Source organism: Odontesthes bonariensis, chromosome 17, assembly GCF_027942865.1.
Source record: "Odontesthes bonariensis isolate fOdoBon6 chromosome 17, fOdoBon6.hap1, whole genome shotgun sequence".
Classification (NCBI taxonomy): Eukaryota; Metazoa; Chordata; class Actinopteri; order Atheriniformes; family Atherinopsidae; genus Odontesthes; species Odontesthes bonariensis.
Window position 1 is genome coordinate 26674241 of NC_134522.1, and position 24445 is coordinate 26698685.

General features: G+C 43.6%; 1 protein-coding gene across 5 annotated transcripts in view; it reads left to right on the forward strand.

The window, feature by feature from the left end:
* Positions 1–24445, forward strand: part of fgfr3 (fibroblast growth factor receptor 3) — a 66591-nt gene that overhangs the window by 9009 nt on the left and 33137 nt on the right. For 3 of the 5 annotated variants that reach the window (XM_075448445.1, XM_075448444.1, XM_075448446.1), the window contains exons 3-4: positions 14129–14392; positions 16976–17041. In XM_075448445.1, coding sequence (XP_075304560.1) covers positions 14129–14392; positions 16976–17041 — 330 coding nt within the window. The remainder of the gene's footprint in view (positions 1–14128; positions 14393–16975; positions 17042–24445) is intronic. The other 2 variants (XM_075448448.1, XM_075448447.1) reach the window with 1 other exon arrangement.

Sequence of the window (24445 nt, forward strand, 5' to 3'; positions counted from 1 at the left end):
TTCAAAAACTGTAATTATTCAGACGGAAGGTTTATTCCCCCAAAAAGCCTTTGCCAGCATGTAATTTCAGAGTTTTAAGAGAAGCTTCAAAAAGAACGGAACTGCCCTTTAAAAAAAAAGAGAGAGACAGAGCTCTCTAGAATAAATCTCCGACCTTTCCCCGAGCCTGTATTTGTGCATGTGTAAAGTAAGGAGACATTGTGGTCTGTGTTTGAGTGAGTGTGACGTGCAATTCCTTCTTTCCATTAAGTCCACCATAATGTTGTCTCAGTGCGCAGCATTGTTTATTTCTCCAAAGGCTGGTGGCATTTCCAAATGTTTTTAAAAAAAAAAAAGTTTGAGAGGCCTAGCTGACTGACAAAGAACAGAGGCTTTTCATGTGTGTGTGAGTGTTGTTCTTCTTCTCTCTGTGTTTACTCACCACACACACCTCCCGCTGGTGCCCTGCACTCTGTGGATGAGAAATGTGGCTCCTCAGCTGGGAGGTTTGCTGTGAAACGGCACACGTACACATTTTAAACATTCAGTTTTGTCATTGTATCGACGGATGTGTGTGCACGTATGCCCCCACGACATAAATCATTATATTAAAGTTAGCATAGGGCGCGCGTGCGCACACACATACACACACACACACACTCACTGGAGCGCCCCACAACACTATCACCCTTTAATCATCCAGTTATGTAAATGAGCGCTGCTCCATGTGTGGGCTTACCATGGCCCAGTGAAATTTGGACCGTTCATAACAACTTGAGCGTAATGGTACTCTTAAGCGGTTCCTCCTCTTGCGCAGCAGTACTCTGCCTTTCCGAGTCTCTGCGTGGACGTTCATTTCCCCGGGAAACATTATCAAGAAATCTTTTGGCAAGCGTGGGAAGCGTGCTGGCCAAACAAGCTCTGCAGAATGTCAATTCGTTGAACAATGGCTGCTCTATGCCCAGTCTATCATGCACCTAATCCGATAGACACTTGGATGAGAATTAAACATTAAACACAAGTCTCATTTGACAAGGGATCATGGTAGAGTTCCTTTTAGAGACTCTTGTAGGTCTTGCCCTCAGAATTAATAGCTAAACATTGTCACTTTGTATGGATTTTCTACAAATTGAGCTGCTGGCAGATCTGAACTGACTCACCGAATATTAAAGCCCTTGCCCTGATGAATACTTGCAGCAATATTTGTGCTGTGTTTCACGTTGTCTGGCCTTTCTCAGCACATCACGCTGCTAAGTGCAGTGTTTTTCCGAGAAAACACAGTTTACCAGAAGTGGAAAAGGTCTGTTGCTCAACATGGTGTTACTAAAGCTTTTCATATCAGATAACTCACTCATGTGAAAAGGGTCGAATTGAATCATTTTAAAAACAATCATTCAGATAAAAAGAAGAAAAAAAAGCCCTTCATAACTCTGGACCAGGGATAGATATTTACTCCGTTTCTGACTTCATCGTATGAATCTGTGAAGGAGGAGGGAGAAACCCTCGCAGAAGCCCTATTTCTCAGGTCTGGTTTATTAGCAGACAGCTGTAGATCAGCAGGTCACTGTCAGCCAGTGGCCCTCTTATGGACCTTGTCTGCAGGCCTTGGCGATGTATGTATTAATACGCCTCATTAATACCCTTTGAAATCCTTCATTTAATGAATTATGGATGAAAAGACAGACCTGTCTGTGTGCTCTACTCACGTCTAACCCCTGCCACCTTTTCTGCAGCGTGTCTTTCTTTTCACTTAGGCTCCCATTCACTGCACACACACACTCAGACATGCATCATTCCCGGTCAAACACATTTTAAGCCTCAAATCTTCGCAGACAGCTTTCCTTCTCTTTTGGCACGTTTTCAAATCTCAGTCAGTTTCTAAGCCCTCTGATAGCAGCATGTACTGCCTGTTTCTTTTTAATGTTGTCTTTGAGGCATGTACATACACTCTGTCTCAAACACACCTGTACTCGTCCTGTGCTCTACCTCTGGCTGTGATTCGGGGCGGTTCTTCGCCCGCTGGCTGACAGCGACGTTGACATACAGCAGGTTTTTAATTACAAAGCTCCCCTTAAGGAAATTGTTGAGATACTTCAGAAGATAAGGCCGACATGGAGGGGAACAAAACGTCTCATTGTGTCGTATCAGGAGAGCTGTTTTTGGGGGGGAGGTTTCAGCTGGAGCCGCTGTTAAATCCGACTCCATGCTTTTGCGCTGTGAACTGGCTGGTTTAGATTGTGTTCATTTGAAGGTTATTTGTCATCTCAGTCGATCTCATTATTTTACTCTGTCATGTGGATCTGTCACCACCATCAGTTGATTTGCATAATCTTGTCTGAATTGTCGGGATGGATGTGCGATTGCAAAATGCAGCCAGTACACACCGTGCACGTTTAAACATGTTGGAGACCGTGTATGTGTCTATGCTATGAGCCAACTTCCATGGAACAGTGTATCGGACAGAGGAAAACAGATGGCAGGTTGTGTGCTGAGGCCAACACACGCATACTAAAATGGATAAACATAGAGACAATCCAAGCTTGAGGCTATCACCCCCTTGATTCACTCGCCTACACCCCAAATGGTTACCTGCATAACCTGAAAAGGGACGGGGTGCTTCTGTCTAAAATGTTAGTGCCTAGTTATGGTAAACGTACGGCAGGCTAGCACAGAGTTCAGCACAGAAGTGTTTTAAACAGCTTTGGTCAACAACGTCACCTATACTTTTCTCCACTCGAATGACAACTGTATTCTCTAGTTTGACTTTCAGCAACAGTTCCACTTCCCTGGCAACAGAAGCTCTGGTCTTACTTTTGCCAGTTAAAAACACATGTAAACATTTCGGTCCAGCTGAAGTCGTACTTGTTCGAAGTCGGACTAACGCACCCAAATAATGCGGTCAAATAACTCCTTGCGTGTTATGTTCAATATGATCCTGCAAACATGAGCCCATATGGCTTTCGTTTATGCAGGCCAACAAAAAAAACCTGCGACCTCTAGTGGTCACAAGAACAACTGCATGTGATGATCAACAATGATGGTTGTCTACCTCTAACCAAGTAATGGTCTTTAAGTGTTTCAGCAAAGCGTGGTTGTGTCATTAACTGAACATAACTCAGAGGTGGAAAAGCGGTCGTCCTGAACACGCGCCATTAAGACATGAATCATTGAAAGCAAAAGCAGTGTACGGCTGGGGGGCTTCAGTCCACCACAACCCTGAACAGCATAAAGCAGGTCCAGAGAATGGATTGAAAGCAAATGGCAAATCAAACCAAATTACCGGTATTACACATTAATTCCTAGGTAACTCAGAATGTAGCAATGTAACATGTCAATCTCTTTTTTAAACTAAACCTCCCTCCTCTGCTGCTTTTACTGGCTGGTCATCTCTTAAATTACAATGTTTTTCTGTGTTGTGTGTGTGTGTGTGTGTGTGCGCCAGCGCGTGTGTGTAGGGGTGTGTGCTTTTCTTCTTGCTCGTGAGTCCGTCTCTTTCATCTTCTCGCTCTTCCAACCCCCCCACCTCTCTCTGTTTCTTCCTCTTCCCTCATGCACCTCTTCACACATCTGCTCCCTGTCCCTTCCCTTCATGCCCTCTCCTCTTCCTCCCAGTACAATGTAATTAAGTAACTTCTGTCTTTCTTTTCTGGTTCATCCATCTATCTTTGCTCGCTGCTGCATTGCTGAGAGGCCTTTGCTCTCATATGTGCTTCTGTTTAAAGCTCCCACACATCCAGGGTGGCTGACACATCTAATATTGCAACTAAACTCCCTCCCTTGCCTTCTCAACCCCCCCCAAAAAAATCTCCCCTTATGTTATTTTGCCAGGAGAGCTAAAATAATAAACCCTTGTACCGTCTGCAGAGTGTAATGGAAGCCTTTTTCTCCCTGGAAAGAAGAGAAAGGGAGACGTGGTGTTGTGCTGGCTAACAGCAGCGACAGCAGAGCCGACTCGAGTTTTTTTTTTTTAAATAACCTACGTCAAAAGTTTTTTTATTTTTTATTTACAGCTCGTGAAATGTTATTTTTGAGTGTTGTGTTTCTGGTAATTGGCTGCATTTTTTCCTCGTGTGACCATTTTCTCCCCATCACAGCATACGGTGGTCTGTCTGCTGTGTATTGTTGCAAAATTAGATGAATTAAAATTAGATTATTTCAGCTGTGTCATTTCTTTGGCATTGCGTTCGGGCAAGCCTGCTCCATATGAGCATCATCGTTCTTCAGACTTCTTAAGAAGTCCAGATGTGAGCTGTGACCTTTATCCTAAAGGAGTGAACTCAAGAACAGAGACAAAACTGGTTTAGTTTTCTGACCCCCTGCTGATAAAGTTCCTTCTGACTGATATAAGCCATGACGTCTTGCATCGATATGTAATACGGAACAACATTATTTTAATCCTTTTTATTGTAAACAGAATTGTATTCATAATCAGTTTCATTCAGATTGTTGGGAGTTTTATGCTGAGATGTCGGGTTTTGTTGCTCTCTCCTTCTATATCATGACATTGTCCTTTCAGAGATTTAGTTATCTGCTCTGACAGTACTTCGCTTCAGCCTCAGAAGACATCAGTTCCTCAGTTCACATTCCTGTTCTCATGCCCAAGTGCTGCTTCGAACTGTCAGCCGCTCGCTGAGCGGTTTCACAGAAACAGCTGGACGTCTGGTGCGATCGCTTTGCTCAGTGGCAAGTTGGCCTTGGCTGAACAGGAAAAGTTCCTGGACATTTTCTGTGTTCAACTATCAAACTGGGCTCTGCAGGAAGCCCCATTGGCTCTTTAATTTTTTTAAGACTGTAATAGGATGCACACGAGGAAGTCACCCTGGTTACCGAAGTGGTCAGCATGGAGACGTCGGGCTATCCGGGTACCTGCAGGGCACAGCTAGCTCGCTGGAAATTCTTTTACTCACAAACTGTTCAAATCAAATCTAAAGTTGTTTTTTGTTCTTTTTCTTTAGCTATTTAATGTTCATTCCAGTTACTTTGGTTCTAAGGGCCTACTATATGCTGTTTAATGTGCTATGGTATAGACGTCTGGTATGGATGTCTCGGGACAACTGTGCTCCAGTTGTTCGCTCTCCTGAACAGAGGCTCCTCTCTCTCATCAGATTGTGCTGTGTGTGGAAGCCTGTCCTGCAGGGAAGCAGGAGGGAGCTTGATAGGATTAAAGGGCTTTCCTGCTCCTGTGCAGCTCTCATAAGCAAACACAATTTAACAGTGCTTCATTTTAGAGTTTCACCATGTTCAGTCCAAGAACCACAGGGGAACTGAGATGTTGATACTTACCCCGTGACATACTCCTGACCCCCGCCTGCCCCAATCACTTTGGTTATTTTTTGTAATTATTCAAAGAGGAGGAGAATAGGAAGGAGCATAAAGTAAGTGTTTGGTTGTCCCAGCAGTGCGTCGGTACAGGAAGCAGCTCAGCTGCAGGTGATCAGACGCACACGGCAGCTCGCGGAACCCCCCAAGCATACAAGTGGGCTGAGACAGACCCGTGTTTTCCCACGGCACTAATAAACGACATCATTAACAGAGCAGTAAACGCTTTTAGGTCCTGTTGATCCCAACACCAGGACAGACACGCACACACCGCCCTCCTGCCTCCACCTTTACAAAGTCATGCTGCAAGTTTGGAATTTACCCTGTGAGCTAGATAATGTTGCAATGAAGACTGAAGAAGACTTTCAGTGCTGATGCTTGTACTACCAGCACCAAAAAATGTTCAATTTAAAATCCATGTTGTGATATTTGTGATTTCAGTCAAAGTTTTCTTCTCACGCTTTTGATTTATGACTGTAATATATTTTATACAATACCTGTAAAATGGTAGCACCTACTCTTTCAAAATGAGTGTGTGGCTGTATATAATATCCATACATTTCAACATAATGTAAAATATTAGTTTTAAGGACATGATCTCAGACACAGAATAAGATGTTGGATGCTTTTTGAATATATATGCGTGTGTGTGTATGTCCTAAAGACAAGCATGCCTTTACATTGAGCACGCTCCACAACACAGATCTCTGTTTCTGTCATGTCACACACACACAGACACACACCACTATCACTGTTCCAGCAGAGCAGAGCAGCATTATTTGTGTGTGGGGGGGTGTCATTCGTGCTGGAGAGTATCAGAGCCTGCGTGTTAGTGTGTGTGTGTGGATGGGGGTCACACTTGCTACCCTGAAAGGTCAGGGCAGGGTTCTAGTCGAGGTCAAAAGAGGCCAAAGTTTAACGTTTCAATCAGGCATCTCCTCCTGCTGTGTCAGTGTGTTTGGAGATGGTTTCCATCAGCTGTTTCTTGTCTTCTGGACGTGATGCCTTCAAAGATCACTTTGAAATTTGAAAAATTCTCTTCTTTCTAATCAGCTCTGATTGCTTTGGCACGGATTTACTGAGCCAGCCAAATTAGTGTAGAAAGTTTGTTCCTTAAGTTATTCTAGTTCCTGCGTTCACAAAAGTGTAATTGGCCAATATTGCGCACCGGTTTTCCCTCATTTGGTTTTCTTGTTGAGATTCCCAAGTCATTTTGACTAAATCAACAAACAATTCACATTGAGTATGATGTAATATCATATTATATTGAACCTTAGCCCTACAAAAGAAAGTTAAATGAACTTGCTGTCTCATTTAGAAGCAGCCTCGTCCACATTTGGAACCAAAGAAGCTGCCTTGTAATCAGATTTGTTCCTCTGTGTTGTTTAGGGAAGCGTGATTATGTTGTGTAGTAGTCCTGTATTCACTTCGCAGACATCTTGGCTTTTGTGGGCTGAGCTTCTTACACTTGTCAACTGAATTGAAACTAGGCCAGTTCGTCTTTGGAATGACAATTACCATGGACCAAACCCAGACCCCCTTTCTGAGAGTGGAGGGATGGAGGGGAGGTGGGGGTGACGATGAGGGTACTGAAAGGAGCAAAGACGATTGGTCGCTGCCAAGATACTCTGGATGTACAGTAGCTTCCGATGCTCGTTAGCGCAGCCGAGCAGAGGGCCAGGCACTGAGGGGGTCAGTGGAAGAGGTGGAGAAGGAAGGGAGGGCTGAGGCTGGCACAGGCCGGGGCGGGATGTTTAGAGGCAACGTCTATCTGTAACTTGAATTTAGAGGCGCTTTTGATAAAGTGCGGCTCAGCTCGGTAAAGAAAAGAGCCAACAAGCTGGGGGAACCCCTTCCTCCCTCCCTCTCTTCTCTTTCCCTCTCATCTCCTTGATCTCCACCGAGCCATCCCTCTTTTCTCCCCATCTCCTCCTGGCAGGCTTCTCCGCAACGGTGTGAGGTTGTCAGGCTGGCCCAGATTAAGGGCATTGTCCAAAAGTATTTACATCCGGCCAAACCATATTAAACAGAGATTAGGGGGTTTTCACTGCACATTTCAAAAAAAGAGGGAGAAGAAAAAAAGAAAAGAGTGAAAAGAAGAGGGAGCCTTTCCAGGAGGAGCAGGATTTACAATGTGCATAGCTGTGAAATGGAGGAAGAGAAATGTGCTCTTTCTGGAGGGGGGAGGTGGTAGTTGTTGTTGGTAGTGGTGGTAATGGGTGGAGGGGACGCCACAGATCCTGTTGAAGGTCATGTGATGCTGGGCTGTCTGACGGGGAGTTGAGTTTGCCAAACGGTTGGCAGCCGGTCCAGTTTTTCCGCATAGGAAGTAGAAGTAAAAGAATCTGTTGGCGGGTCGCAGCCAGCAGACAGGCTGTTGCAGAGGACATCACAGTCTGAAGCAGTCTGTCTGTGTGTGTGGCTCAAACTCATCAGGAAGTATTTTCAATAACACTTTTTTACAACCTCCACTTTTTAATTTTGAGCTCATTTCCTAATTATTTAATGATCATTTTGCTTATAAATGGATTAAAGGAATCATAATACATTTAATTTCTCTCTTCTTCACAAGTTGTCACAGTTACCTTAGCCCTTAATAAAATGCACATTCTTCGGTCAAAATGTCACCGAAACAGTCCAACATCTCCCTTTTTAGGCCTCACCCTCTACTGCGATCAATTGTACAATTTTTCACAGCCACGAAAAAACATCAATTTTGACACAAATTACACTCAATAAACCCTCAAACACGGTATAGCATATGAAAGAGAATACAGTACCTAGCCTGGCACCTCACACTAGCACACACAGCAAACCAAACCTACCCTAATATAAATCAAACTGAAAATACTCAACGAGCAGCTTTATTGTCAAATATTTACATTTCCCTTGTCTGCAGTTGAGCTACGGACAGTTGCAGTTGATCTGTCATTTTGACACAGTCTCGTAGTTTGTCATGCGTTGAACTGGCCCAGGCTGCTGAGACACCACAGCCTCAAGTTGAAAAAAAAACCTCTTGCCTTATCAAGCCCAAAACGTTACTGTTATAGAAAAGCTATTTTGAGTGCTCTATTTGAGCAGGGAATGGCCATATTACTACCTTAAAAACACACAGAAGAATAATGTTCCGAGAGAAAACAAAGAAAGTGGAGGAACTAGGGGCTGTAGATACTGTAATGAGAGATTCGTTGTGTCAAAGAAGACAAAAACATAAAGGGGAAAATTGGAAAACCTTCTGAGACAGAAATTTAGCCGAAGCCAGAAAACAAGAATAAACGTTGGTTTGACTTTTCCCAGATATGTAGTGATAATGATGAAGTTTTTGAGAATTAGCTTGATTTCTCCTCAGTAGCTAATCTACCCTCTAGATGCAACTTATTGCCGGATTGTGGGTGGACGCCATGTAAGATGGTTGCTATCTACAACTTCACCACTAGATGTCACTGTTAACTGTTACACACCGTTACTTTTAGCAGTTAATAAATACGTGCACAAAACTTCTGAAATCATCTGAAACATCTGAAAATGTACACATGCATACTTTGCCAGTTGACAACTTCTTCATGCACACCAGTTGTAAATAGCTCTCTCCGTTCAAAGAGAAGGATTTTTTTTTTTTTTTTTTACAGTAGTAGACGCACACAACTAATTACCTGCAACAGGCCATTTGTTGCTGAACTGTTTGCTGCTGTTTGGGGAGCAGCCTGCTCTGCACATGTTGGAAACACAGCCTTGCTCTATTATTATTAGCTAAATGTAGTGAGGAGGAGGAAAAAAGGGAGCTTGATAAAGATTAATGTCCCCCCGGACCATCTGGAATCCATCACTTTGAAAAGCAGTTTTAATGCAGATATGGTTTGAAAAGGTATGTGCTGCTGCTTTTATGCCAGACTCAAGAAAAGTACCTGTTAAGAAAGCAAGTCCCATAAATATTTACACCTCCGGATGCCTCTTCCCAGGTTGGTTTAACCTGTGTGAATGTTGCTCTATGCAAAGCAGCCAGCTGAACACGAAGACGTCCAGCCAGCATCATAAATCACACTGTCATGACAGCAAGAGATTAAAAGGACACATGGCAGACAAATTCTTTTAAGGACGCTTTAAGGTTTGATCTTTCATCGCAGCAGAGATGAAACTTCAATTTATTTGTTTACTGACAGAAACCTAAAGTTAAAAATGCATCATCCTCACGCTGAATTTTACAGATAAAAGAATCAGGAAACACGTGCGGTACACCTGAGGTAATAAAAACACCTTAAACGAGATTTAAAGATCTAGAATAGATTCAGGAGTTGTCCCACTCTGGCTTGAATTTACAGTGGATTTCCACATTCTTACGAAACTCAAAACTTGGCATGAAAAACGTTTGAGACACCCTAACAAAGTTGGAGAGTGGGTGACAGACCACACTGGCAAAGCAATAAGGCACAAAGACACAGTGCTCTACAGCTGCCATGATACCTGATTTTCACTATTTGATTATTGTGGTCAAAAGCATTAAGGAATACAACATTTCTGCAATTTTGATTGAAAAATTGGAAGGGAAAAAACGCTTAGTCAATTAATCTATGTTTTTTTTTTTATGTCGTTTTTTGGTAAGTGAACTATACTCAAAATAGAGAAAGGGAACTTTCAAACTTGTACAAAGAGCAATTCAGTTCAATAAAACTTCTAGTGTGCACTTCCTTAGCAAATAATAAGCTGAAGAGTTGTGTTAATTGGGTTAAAGTGGGTTTACAGAAGTAAAAGTCATCAGTGTTCACTCCTGTGACCTGATACCACAACAGCCATGGAGACAGCTCCTCAGTCTACACTCCTTCCTGTTCCTCTATGATCTTGCACTCGCTCCTTCAACGTGTGTGTGTGTGTGTGTGTGTGTGTGTGTGTAAGCATGGAAAGGCTTCCCACATAAAGAGGCCTTTTTATCCCGGGGGCCGCGGCCTGCCCACTGGCCCCTGGAGAAGTTTGTAGAGGATAAATAAACCTCTTCAGAAGCACAGAAAAGACGGAGTCTGTAAGCGGCACTTAAACGGACGACGCTCGGCAGTATCTCAAAGACAGACTTTATATTATTCTGAGGAGTTATTTGTTATGATATTGAACTGAAAGGGTAAGAAGGGCCAGGAGGGCAGGGGCCTCTTGATTTATGGTGTGACTGTCCAGCCTGCCCTGCACAAATACACATGCACACAAACGCGCGGTATCTGGTTTGCAGTCGTACCTACATACACACTCACACGTATCTGAGCCCACATCCACATTAACACACATGCTCAGAAAGAACGTATCACACATTGCTTCCAGCTGGGCCTCGGTTCCGGCAGCTGAAAGGAGTGTTAATGCCCCCACTCAGACACACACACACACACACACACACACACACGGCAGCCGATAGCTCACACATGCTGCGCCGGACAAGAAAGCAGCAGGAATGTCTAGATGTTGATATCAGACTGGATACCACCAGAAAGTCCGAGCAGAGCTTTTGTTTATCTGCTTTGTTTGAATCACTTTGCCAACTTAAGCATTCCCACCTCTTGAACCATTTCCAAGAACCAGGGTGCTTCATCTCGACTGTAGGAACCAGGTGCTAAACACAAAGTAGCTCTAGCTCAGGAGGAAGAGCAGTCGCCCCCAACCAATCGGAAGGTCGGTGGTTCGACTCCGGCTTCCCTGGGATACATGTCGAAGCATCCTTGGGCAAGACACTGAACCCCACGTTGCCTACCCGAAGCATCCATCGGTGTAAGAATGTGTGTATGAATGGTTAGAAAGCACGTAGTTATGTACAGACTTAAGACGCAAGTTTCTGGATCCAGTTCAGAATCAGGAACGCAAACTGGAAGTAGCTACAGGCAGAGTTCCAGAGCTCCTGTTAACATTTCGGGAAAACTTCCTGTTGTCAAAAGCGAACCTAATTCTCCTGTAAGAAGCACACAAGACATGCTGATCCAGTTTGATTTCATCCTTCATATTTTTTCATATTCACACATATGAATACTCGGGGTGTCTGAGGGAAAGTTCTCACCTTGGAGCTGCTCAGTACAACCACAGTCCCGCACAGCTGGGCACACAGCTGCTCGGTTTCTTTTTTTTTTTTCGCTGAAAGGGCCCGGTCGCTAATCGGGAATTCCTCCCCGCATATTTCTCTGTGACTCACTTACACGAGCGCGATCTTTTGTTGCTCAAACCTCTGACCTCGCAGTACTGTGCTTTCACTTAAACGTCCAACGAGGCAGCCTCGGTCTCCTCTGAAGCTCGACGACTGGTCGATGGGTCCTGAAAGGTTGTGCAGCGGCACAAAGTGTGGCCCTTTAACCCAAAATCCACTTTAATTCGGAGCAGCTTCAAATCAGCATTTCAAAGTGCGGGATCTGAAGCGGCAACCGACATTTAGTCATTGATGGTGACCAAGAAAGGAGAGCTTTGCTCTTTTGTGTGACACCTGAGAAATTATGCATTTTTTTTTTTTCAAATTTGGAGGAAAATTGGTTTTGTGCAGCGCAGCGCACTCATTCAGTCTAAGCATCCAAAGATCAGAGCAAAGGATCTCACTAAAGTATTACACCGCCTTGCTTTGCTATTGTCAATTTAATATTTTCCCCATCTGAAAGCATTCGGAGGATTAAATATCATCGGGTATTAGGTAGAAATATGTTTCTTTAATCTACTTGAAGCAACCCCTTTAAAAAGGAAATGCGTGCCTAATACAGAAAAACAATTCCAGCTGAGTCTCGGTGCTGCTGCTGCTCATACCGAGCCACCAGTGGAGGCTGTGGTCGAGCGCTTGGGGTCCATAAAGCCAAAGTGAGCTACGAGTCTCTGGAGAATATTATATCTGCCCCATAAAGCCCAATTCCCCATGTTTAAGACCTGAAGATATTCTGCAGCCTATTTCCTCATGTTTCTCTCACAGTAATATACAAAAGGTAGAGAGCCATTCATGCCGGGCTTGGATTTATGCACTGTTGCCTCAGTGTTTTTCTTCTCCTGAATGGAGCTTTTTGTTTGAACAAAAAGTGTTGTAAATTTTCGTTGTCAAATCCAGAGGCCTCCGCACAGCCCTGTTAAGTACATTATTGACTTAATGTCTGCAGTATTTCTGTAAAGCATGAGTTAGGACTGAGAGTCCCAATTCATCTTTTCCATCCATTTTACTCCAGGCCCGAAAAATATTGCGTTTGGTTCATTTGATTGAATTTACATTTATCCAATGGCTGTGGTGACTGGCTGTTCAAGAAAGTAGCAAGAGAAGATTAGTAAGTTATATAGTTAAATAAATCTTGCATTGTTACGGTCATTTGAAAGGACTGGATGATGAGCTGACACAGATGTGTTTTAAAGTGACTCTGGCAGCATTACCTGCTGCCTCTGCTAATCAAGCAGTCGGCCTGGGAGGGTGCGTTTGTCCACGCCAGCAGCCTGCCTCGCATTCAAATAACTCTTCTATCATTTAAAGTGCGTCTCGTGCATTCCCCGGGAAGATTTTCCTGTTTGCGCCACTTTGGATTTCAACCGATTTCCTCATCTCAGGTTGAGGCTGTATTTGAGCGAGCTGGGTTCAAGTCCCCCGCTCAGTGACGTGGCCCCGTCTGCATAAGGCAGTGGGTGTATTTATATGCCTTCATAAATCACTCTCTCAACACACCTCATCCAGTCTTTCCCATGGGTGGGAGGCGGGGCGCTTGTGTGTGCAAACAAGTGCGTGTTGAGTCATTTGTTGCCAAAGCTGCTCGTTCAGAAACGTCTCCGATGGCTGCAGTCGTGCGTATGTGGAAGTTGAAATGAATTTGTACGCTTCTTAGTTTCCCGTACATGCATGAGGATGTCCACTCCATCTCTAGTAGCGATAGTGTGTGATTGACGTCTGAATAAGAAGACGCTTCTGATAATTGGACGAGAAGAGAAACAAGGGACCTCTGTCATTTTATCCAAACATGTCTCCTCCATCCTGAGCGGGGTTCAGCATCCTGAGTGAAGTTGGTAAACATGTTGGTTTTTCCCTGGCTCTAACTAAGCTGGCACTTGGAGCTGCTGGAGTAAATGAGCTGGTGTTTGACAGAGGAGGGTGGTTCGTTTCCACGCGGCCCAGACCTGTCTTCTTCAAAAAGCTGTGACTTCCAGAAGCGCGTTAGCTGATAGCTTGTTAGCTGTACACCACTGCCCTTTCACTAATGCTTCTTTTTGATTATTTAAGTTCTTTAAAAACGGCCCCCTAACTCCAGGGATGATCCACTGCCCTGTCTGCTCATCACAGGCAACTTAGCAAAGAGCCATTTTTAAACCGTGTCTTTGGACACTTTGTTGCTTGCAGCCTGTCGCAGATAGACATCATCATCGTTTCCATTCCTTTAGTTAGATCCTGACAAAGATAACACAGTTTGACAGTGATGGACCGTGTGTCCTTCAAAAAAGTTGGTAAACTGGACAAGTGGAGAAGAAAATAGTGCCAGGCCTAAAAAACGAGCTCCAGATGAACAGAATGTGAAAGGGATGTTCCTTAGAAATAGGACAAAAAAGACTTGACACGGGACCTGAGAGATTGAATTGATCTATCTCCAGTTCACTAAAGCCTCATCAGAAATGGTCTCCATGAAAGGGTGAACCCATTCTTAAGGAAGGGAAACAGGGAGAAAAGGCTGAGGTCAGTGGCAACAGGTCTGATGGAGGGATGAATCCTCCCCAGAGCCCGCACCTCAACATTAATGAAGCAGTGTGGGATCATCTTGGCAGAGAACGGAACAAAAGGCAGAAGAATAAAGATGAATGTAATCGTAGGTCAAGTTGGATTTTGTTTTATAAAACTCTGTTTTCCCCTCTCTGTTTGCAGACTCTGTGTCCAGCGAGACAGCCTTCGTGGACGACTATGTTCTGGTCATGGGGGACACCCTGGAAATGCCATGTGACCTAGAGGACCACTCGGAGCCCATCGTCTGGTTCAAGGACGGTGCTGGACTCGTGCCGAACAACCGAACGCGGCTGGGCCAGAGGATGTTGCGCATAATTAACGTGTCGTACGAGGACTCCGGAGTTTACTCGTGCCGACTGGCCCTGAGCAACACGCTGCTCGGCAACTACACCTTCAGGGTGACAGGTGGGAGCATTTTGTACTTCAAGTCTTTCTACTTCAAAACTTGGGTCAAAATCAAAGCTGTAACCTGTGAAGTAATTTAAGCACGGCATTAAACTCACTGTATAGGATTTTTTCATGATACTTGAGCCACCTGCAGAGCTTCAGCAGAAGCAGAACTCTCTGAAGTGGACCTGTCCGGGTTTTTCTGCCTGTGTGACAGACAAACTGAGACTCAAAGTAATTCCTATCAAAGATACTGAAGTGGTTACAGTGGTGGTGTCTCAACATGACAGTGAAAACTTGCTCAGGAGGAGGGTTCTATTAGTTTCCACTTGCTTGCTTTCAACTCCCAATTAGCTCCCTGCCAAGCTGCACACACTCACACACACACACACACACACACACACACACTGTACACGCTAACATCAGGACAAGTTTCCCACAGATCAGACCTCCTGATGCACAGTCAAAAGTGAAATTCTTGAACATGTATAAGGATGATGGCTTGATGAACTCTCTAAGTGTGTGATGCAAGCAGATTGTTAATAAGCATGCATGGAGTGAGGGATGGGGGAGGAAGTGTTTTGGGGGGAGTGGGCGGGGGGTTAGAAGGGAGTGAACAGCAGCTTAAAAGTCAGCCGGCATTTTCCTGTAAAACTCATGCACACCAGCTGAGCCAGTTACTGACAGCTAATTAGAAAGCAATTAACTCAAAAGATTTCTGCATTGAAAACAGATGGGGTGGCAATAAATGCACACGTTTGCTCCCTCTGAGTTCACCCACCTATCTCACCACAAACACACGCACATGCGCACGTATTTAGCTGCAAGCCGGGGAGAAAATGTCCCTTTCCAGCACTGATTAGAGGTGGACAGCTTCTCCTCTTGGACCTGCATATCAGCACCAGACGGCAGGACACATACGAGCACACAAGCACGCAGAAGAAAGTCATGTTCTGCTTTAACGTCGGATTTTTCCTTCTGAAACAAGTGCACGAATAACGTGAGATAAGTGAATTCGCTTCCAGCTCTGCTCAGCGTGTCTCAGGGGTTGAAACCACACAGGACGCAAATTCATTGCAAGCTATCGTGAAACAAATCATCTTAGCACTCAGTACCTGTTTGAATTGCTTGAGAAGTCAGTCTGTGATGACAATATCCTGTTCCCCCTCCCTATACTTTAAACACTGAGCCTCCAGTCCACCTACAACACACATGCTGTATTGTGTTGTTCCTCAAATATTTGAATAAGGTGTCAGATACCAAGGAGCAGTATCAGATTTAGCACCTGGACGTCGTCCAGGCAGCAGAAAGCAGCCAGATCGTATTGTACACAGACGGTACTCATGTTGAAGACAAGAAGCAGTGAGGGGATGAAAGAACTTATCTGCAGGCTGCAGTGCATGAAAAGGTTTAGAGCTTTTGCAGATGCATCATAAATTTCTGGAGTTTCGTCAAAGACATATGTTTGCGCGTACATGGCCAGACTTCTTTGCCGTCTTGTACTGAGAAATATGTATTTTTAGTTGATCGATGACTCTGACTGAGTTTGGTACAAAGTTGCGAGCCACGGCTCATCGCTTCTTGGAACAAGTAGCCCTTTGGTGGATGCTCCTTTTGTACCCAGTCCTGACACCCCCACCCGTCACCAGTTAATCTGCTAAAACTTTCCAATTCAAAATAGGGGTTTGTTATTTCATGGTGTGACACCAATCTGTGTGTCTTCCTCACCATTTTAAGGTTTGTTTTCTCAACTCCCTACCCCCCAAAAAAAGAGAGGAACAGTTGGGCAAAAAATAATTCCTTCCTTGTCTGCAAAATTCCACCAAACTTGTAAAATTGGATGAATGTCTCTGTTGAGTTGTTCCACAGTCATGGAGGGCTTCTGTGGACTGAGGTGTCAAATAATAGAAACAAAAACCTGCTGGTCAGGAGTTTCGGGAGCAAATTTAGCTCACCGGGGCTGCCGAGGTAACAGCTGGCTCTCATTAAACAGACCTGAGGAACTGAACCAGAAAACTCCAAGGTCAGAGGGAAAATAATTACAACGCTGCTGTGAAAAAGTGTGATACAACAAATCTAAACAGTGACCGTGGCTGCAAAATAATTAGACTGACACGCAGACCTGTTAGCAAGCGTCAGCGTCGGTTAGTGTGTGTTGCGAGGATAGCTGGAAAGGGTTGCATTTGGGTTCGTGTCTGCACGTGCACACACTTTCATACAGCCACACTAATGAGCCTCTGATTTCTGACATGTGTGGAAATGTTTGGGTTGCAATATGCGAGAGCCGCCGCGCTACACAGAACTGTAGACTCATTCATGAGTTTCTCAATGCACAGTTAAGTGTGACGTGCATTTGTGTGTATAATGATACGCATTTGTGAGCATGCACCATTTAATCTGTAATGTGTGCAAATTTCAGCTGTTTTTACGGTCTTATTTCATGTTTTTTTCTTGCATAACTGTGATTCTTGAGTTGCTGACCTGCCAGATGCAATTGTTATCTGATGCCAAACAAAGTTCAGAGTTTAACAAGGAATCAGTCGTTGAAATCCAAAATATTAATGATGAACTCTGAAATGTCTTTGTCTTTCCCTTTTTTAGATTCTCTGTCGTCTGGTGATGATGAAGACTATGACGAAGATCCAGAAGATGCAGGTAATGGAAATGGTGAATTCTTAATTAATCTTTACTCTCACACAATTATATCGTCAATCTCGTTTGTTTTTCATGAGGCAATATTTCCGATGCTTTCCCTGAACCTCAAAAGAAAAAATATGACAACGCTTTACACGTCTTTATGAGCCATTAATATTGTGATAGGATGAATCTGATTCCTTACAAAGAAAACATCATGAGTAGCCAACAGATTAAAGTCAAGTAAGAAACAAAACCGAATGGCTAGAGACTAGAAGCAGGAGCAAACCGAAAGCTTAGGTTGTATTTTCCCTCAGATTCAACAATCTGATTTCTCATTTACTCAAACTGAGGGTTAGTTCAATAAGTCCAGTCCCGACCTGAAACGTAACCTGATATATAAAAATCTAAATTCAGGATTCCATGCACCGCCGTCAGCTGACTTAACTTCTAAATGATGCACATCCCAAAACGTCCTGTACATGTGTCAGCCGTCCTTTTAGGGCAAGTGAAAGGGAAAAATAAAGGCTAAATCATCATCAGAGGATATCAAAGATTCTATCTATTTTGCCCAAATGTGTTCCACATAGTTTTGCTCTCCACATGATGTTTATGTATGTGCATGAACGAGTTCAAAAGAACGCGTTCATTGAACACGCTCACTTTTTCGCGAACGTTGAACTGAACGCAACACGTTTTTTAATAAAGAACTTGAACGTGAATGAGTTCACATTATGTGTCATGAACGGCAGACATCACTGTAAATGAAAGTTGGAATTTGTTTTCCATTGAAAACTGAGTGACATCTGTTTTCTCTTTTGAAACGCAACGAGAGAAAGTTCCTCCCTCCTGTATTCTCGCTGGTGCCGCTTAAATCATGTATCACCAGACAGAAATGTTTTTGACATTGGGTGCGCAATGCATTGCGGGCAACGTAGTGTCTGGCTGAGAATAGTTGAATAACATACTGGCTTCCGAACGACGTTACCCGTGATGAATTGCGCGCGAAGGGCTGGAGGAGCGAGAGAGAGAGAGAGCGAGAGAGAGAGAGCAATGACGAGAGTGAGTGAAAGCGCTGCAATTAAAAAAAAGCTAGTGGAAGTGATGGCACGGAGACAGACACCGATTCTCCTTCTGAACATTTAAAACAATTTTACACTCTTGCAAACCAAGACCCCGACGGCAAAAATCTTGCTTTTCTGTGTAAGATATGTCCACCTGCGCAGCAAAAACAAGTTAGGACATCAACAACGTCCTTGTCGAATTTGAAACGGCACATTGAGTTAAAACATCCCATCCAATGTGAATGCATATATGCACGCCCTCGAGGGTCATAAGGGAGGAAAGGGAAAAAAGACCCCCTGCCAACCCCAAACGCAAATGACACAGCCAACTGGTCTACCTTGTCTGTACTGCTGCAAGTTTCATCACCTGGTAAGAAACCCGCAATTGCAGTGTCATGAGCAAATGTCTACAATGAGCAGTTTCAAAGAACGTATAGTGATTTCTAGTTCGTAGTGTGAAAAAAAGTATTTATTTGAATATCTCACGAAAAAAGTAAAATGAACTGAACTTTGAACTAGTTCAGAATTAAAATTGTAAACTTTGAACGTGAACTGTTCACTTTGAGCATGTATGAACTGAACTTGAACTAGTTCAGAAAAGCTGTGAACTGGCACAACACTGAATTAAAATGAAAAAATGATGTGCGATATCTGTAAATATCACGCCACTTCGGACACTTAGGACTAGCTTTGCTTGTGTGAACAGGACGAGGACGAGGTGTCATCAACAGGCCGGTGGGTGGTTGTAACAGGCTTGGTGTGTTATGACGGCGTCTTATCTCTGCTTCATGTGGAATGAACCGCAACAACTCCCCAAAAACGTGTTGGAACGACACACAACACGACTTGCCGTGTTGGCATATCAATCAAACACTCAAACACACCATTTCTGAGCAGCAAACAAAGCAATAATGCTCTTCGGTTTACTGTATCACCTCGAGACGGGGACCTGAGTTTGATTAAGGCAGCATGAGCCACATCGTTAAGCTTCATGAGCAGCACCTGCCACACAGGCTGCTGCATGAGCTCACGAGTGGGGGCTGGCAGCAGCTGGGTGAGCCTTCATGTTGGGAACATGTAGGTTTGGAGACAATGCTTTAGCAGCTGTATGTTCCACTGATAGTGCGATGATACATTTGTTAAGTTAGTTTTGAAAGAAGATTGATTTGATCCCCACGTGGGATGTTTTTCCAATAAAGATCATAATAAATGCTAACTGAGGCACAGTTGTTTTATGTGTTCAGATCCAGATTTGTGTTGGCTTTCATTGGAGACAAAGATTATTAAACATGAAGCACGGGCAACATATGGAGTACATTAGTGATAATAACGGCTTCCAGCGGGAATGAAGTGCAGAATTTACCCAGGAAAGAAACTCACCTGATAAATCTATTTCACATGTTTATTTTCTTATCTTTACTTCACATTATTTGATAAGAAAAACAACATTTGAATGGTAAAAAAAACACAATTTATTGGCAACCTGTCTTTGAATGAGCCGCTGAAAATGTTTGCTTCATATTACTGCTGCCACACTGTGCTAGCTTTATTTCTAGAGGGTAACCAGCATTTCATAGTTAGGATTTATTTTACTTGTCATTGTGGTGAAAGACTTTGTCTACAGAAGCAACAACACGTCCCAAGAAAGTTTTTGCGTGCCACTGTGAGTCTATCTATGGGTTTGTGAAGGTGATTAAAGTTATCAGAGTTGTGTATGTGTAATTGTCATTATATGGCTCTTGTATCCGCCCGCTTCTTTGCTGAACTCACATGAAACCCGTTACCCCAGAGCACTTAGCTGAATTCCACTGTTGTGCAGATCAAAAGCTGGTGGTTTGCAGCAGGTAACACCCCTCTAAGTGCTCCGCTATGATGTGAGCTGATTTGGAATTCAGAGATGTGCCGAGTTCAGATACAGGTGAACAAAGAACAATGTGGATTGGCTTCTGCTGGCTTCGCAGAATTTACACGCTCTGCTCTGTCAGAAAGCTTGACTGCAGAGAGACAGAAAGCTTCTCCACCCAAGCCAGACGCCACACTGCGCTGCCTTTATTGTACCACATGTATGGAGGGAAACGGCAGAAGGTGAGGCGCAGACAGGCTGAGGAAAATCAGAATTAATAAGAGAAATTAGATCATGAAAATGCTGTGAAAGATCAGAGACAAAAGGAAAGGCATGAAGGAAGACAGTGGGGAGCCAAAAACTTGGAGTCCTACTGAAAAAGAGACAGGAGTGGCTGGATGGATTGATGGGTGGGTGAACACCAGACTCTTTGTATACTTAAAATGTACAGGGCAAAATCAAAAATATTTAATTAGACAGCAAACAGCAACTGAAATACAGCCGAGTTGTTCCAAAAAGGGCATGATTAATAATCCACCTTAGTTACTCATAAAATGTGTTCCAGGAGCAAAATTTGGAGCCGTTTCAATGACGGAGCGACAGGCGGACGCCCTGCTGAAATCAAAGCCCCTTTGTAAAAACGCTGCGACTCTCCAACCCATGTCGTCACACGCGACTCAAAGTAAAATACCAAGACAGTGACTTTTTGGAGATGCTGCTGCTGCTGCTGAGACAGCCTGACTGCCCTGTGGTTATCTTTACAGTTTCACTTCTTTTGCCATCAAATCCCAACTGTTACATGACAGGAGATAGAAGCTCGAAGAGGTGGTGATTGAAAGGCAAGAGATTTTAAATTCCAGAGATCCCTGCATCTGCGTTAGAGGTGCTTGGGGGGTTGGAAGGCAAAAATCTGTGAAACAATTCTTGAATGATCTGCTGCAAAATACATGCAGAACTACTTAAAAAAAAAAGATTTTGTCGCAAAAAGATCATCAATCTTCAAGGAGTGTTTTGATGGTATTGGATTAAGATGTTGACCTTGCACTGATCCTCAGTGTGTTGGTTCCATGTCACACCCAATCTCTTACACACTCTTTCACTTATTACATTCATGGATGTCTGTTAATGTTCACTATATCTGTCCGTCTTATTGTTCCTGTCACTTTCAACTTTAATCCCTTCATTTTTCTTACCTTGGATGTCAATTTAAAACGTAATCTTGCCTCACTTTCAGATGCCTTTTTCCTTTAAAGGCATGTATGATGCTTTCATCCAGAGACGATGTACGTGAAAGCAACACATTAGGATGCAGAGTTACGCAGCAGAAAGCTCCTTGTTGCTGTCTTTGTGCTGGATGGATAATCTTTAACACCTTCAGAGTCAAAAACCTGAAAGTGTTTGAATACGCAGCTTTCCCCTGCACTGAAAGCCTGGACTGTTTTCCAAATGGGCCCAAGTGGCAGCAGCAGCAACTTACTGCAGACATCCTGAATGCCAGTAAATAGCCCCCAACCACCAGACTTAATCTCTGGATGTAAGTCTACCTCATGACATATGAGGCTCCAATTTCCTAGCCAAAAGGAGAGGGATTAGCTCAGAAACATTAAACCCCTATCGCTGTTTAATGTCCGCTAAGCCACCGCTAATTAGCCGACTGTAGCAGGAAGGAGCCATGTGACAAGCCACACAGCCAGACAGAGAGCCCCTGGTAGTCAGCGGAAGAGCATCCACATCTACAAGCAGAGAGTTCCAAGATGTGGAGATGGTGAAAAAGTCAAACTATTAATGAGGAGTGGGAGCAGAAAAGTCTTTGCTGATTGACAGAGACTTGGAAAGTAAGAGAAGGGGAAAGGCGGAGAAAGGAAAATGGATTAATTGAGGATGTGAGTTGAAGCAAAGCTGCTGCAGACATGAGCTTGTCCTCCACAAACATTAAAAAAGCGGGAAAAAAAGTACACTGTCTTTTAATTTTAAGATTTTATGTATCAGGACAGAAGAAAAATCCTCTGGTCATCACAGGCTCTGAACATTAGGTTCAAGTTCACCCCCAGCGAAGACCATGCAGTCCTCAGAGAATAAACAGAGCTACATCTCAGACTCCACAGGCCTCAGTTAGCATGTTAAATGTTAAAGTTCATGACAGCACAATTAGAAAAAGACTGATCAAGTATGGATTGTTTGGAAGGAATGCAGGAGAAAGGCTCTTCTCTCTACATAGAACATGGCAGCATGACTAAGGTCTGTTACATCTGAACGAACCACAAGACTTCTGGAACGATGTCCTTTGGAGAGACCAGACCAAAGTACAAAAGTTTGATCATAAAACCATGCACCAGCACTATGTTTAGAGAAAACCAAACCCAGCAAATCAGCACAACACCTCATATCGAGCACAGTGGTGGAGGGCTGTTGATTGGGGCTTGCTTTTCAGCTACAGAACCATGAACCATGGTACACCAAAGTATTGCAGAGTCAAATGTGAGGCCATTTGCCATCGGGTCACACAACTGGACAATGATCCCAAACACAGCAGCAAATCTACAACAGAATGACAGAGACAGAAAAGTATCAAGGTGTCGCAATGGTCCAGTCAAAGTCCAGATCTCAACTTGACTGAAAAGTTGTGTCCGCAAATCTCGATCAACTCAAGCGGCACTGTTAAGCAGGGTGGGCTAGAATGAATCCACAATGATGTGAGAGACTGATCATATCATAGAGAAAAAAAGATACGGCTCAAGGTGACGCTGCAAGTTACTGAATCGTGGGGTGTGCTTAGTTTTTCACACTCTGTTTCTGCGTTTTAACTTAGTGTTTGTGAAATAAAGAATGGCACAGTGTAACATGTTGTGTACCGTTGTCAGTCTGAGTTATATTTATATCATTTGAAGACTAAGAAAAGATCAGATGATTTTTTTTTTTCCTATGTCCTAAAATGTAAAACCTAAACATTGAGGGTGAAAAAAGAGGGTGTACCTTCTTTTTCCCATGGCTGCTCGCCTCTGCCAACAGATCGTCCTAAATATTACTCACTGGAACTTTGAGTGAGCTGGGAAGGGCTGAGAGTGAACAGACAAAGGCGTTTGTTTATTAGAATGATGCTGTTGTCCAAATTGTGTTGAGTTCAAAATTTGACATGTTCGTTCTGAAACACAGTTCAAAAGAAACAGTGACAGCAAGTAGAAAGTAGAGTCTCTTACGAAAACAACATCATGAGATGAAAACTAAACAAAGGTGTCCACAAACATGTGTACCCAACGTACCCTGTGGGCAACATCGTCCTTAATCACCTTTAGTGGGAGAATTATAGCTTCTGATCTTTGATCACTCATTTAAAGTGACAAAATTCAACAGCATTTTAAAATTCAATGCTTCAGAGATGTTGAGCAGACAGAGCAAATAAAAAAGGTAAGACACTCAACCATCTTCTGCCCTCACACGATGAGTTTGAGTTATTTAAGTGAGCATTTTTAAGTGGGAAGCAGTATGCCACTCTGAGCCTGCGTGAAATGAAAGGGTAGTGTGTGTGTGTGTCGGGGGGGAAGGAATGTTAACAGAGCCTAATCTGTGCTCTGCTGTGCTCCGGAGCTATGCAGCCTCCTTGTTTACCCTGGCAGGAGAGCAGAGAGCCGGACGCCGGGCCACACTACGCTGCTCCGCAGCCTCCATTCCTCCAGTTCTGTTTGCCTTGAGTCCCTGCAGGCCCTCCAGGGCAGCGTGCCTTCAAAGAGCCCCAGTGTAATCTGTAATGAAATCTGCCTGTGTGCTCGCAGGCGTCAGTGAGGGCAAATTATACAATTACACAATTAAAACACCCCCCCCCTTTTCTCTGCCCCCCTTCACCCAGATCGGTGTCTCAGCGCTGAAGGGCCTTGTGCCCTCGGCGCTGCTCCGTGTCCTGCTGCAGCTAATTGCTGCTGCGCTACAGTCAGACTGGTAGAAGAGTCCCAGTCACGCTTCTCTGATCTGCAACACAGAGCCAGGAGTCAGAGGGAGAGTTAGAGAGGGCTGTAAGGGCTGTAAGGGGCTACATTTCAAAGTGTGTGGAGCACTTGTTACGGCAACACATATTTCAAATACAAGATAAATGCAGTCATTTTCTGTTTTGTTTTTTTGTTTTTTTTTAAACAGCACCCCTGCCAAGGCTGCACAATCCACTAATCTTGTTTTTTTAATAGCAGAAAGTAATCAGAAAAATTTTATCTGACTCTGGATCCCCATCAAAATACACACTGTGCAATCATTTTGCCAGATGTCTGTCCTCCAAATTAGTAGTTCATGAGAAAATATCATAAGGCCTTTAAAAAAAATCTCCCAGTACAAAAATGTAGAAAAAAAAACATGGATCCTGCCTAAATTTTAATAATTTTCTCTCAAGGTGGCTTAACGAGAACCAGATTTCAACAAAATTAGTTGAAATGTTCCTCTCTAACACATAAAACCCTCCCCTGTGCAAGTGTAGTGAAGGTGATGAATATGCAGAACTCGTAGTTCCATAAAAAACTGTAACGTCTGCGTTTGTACTTGTTTGTA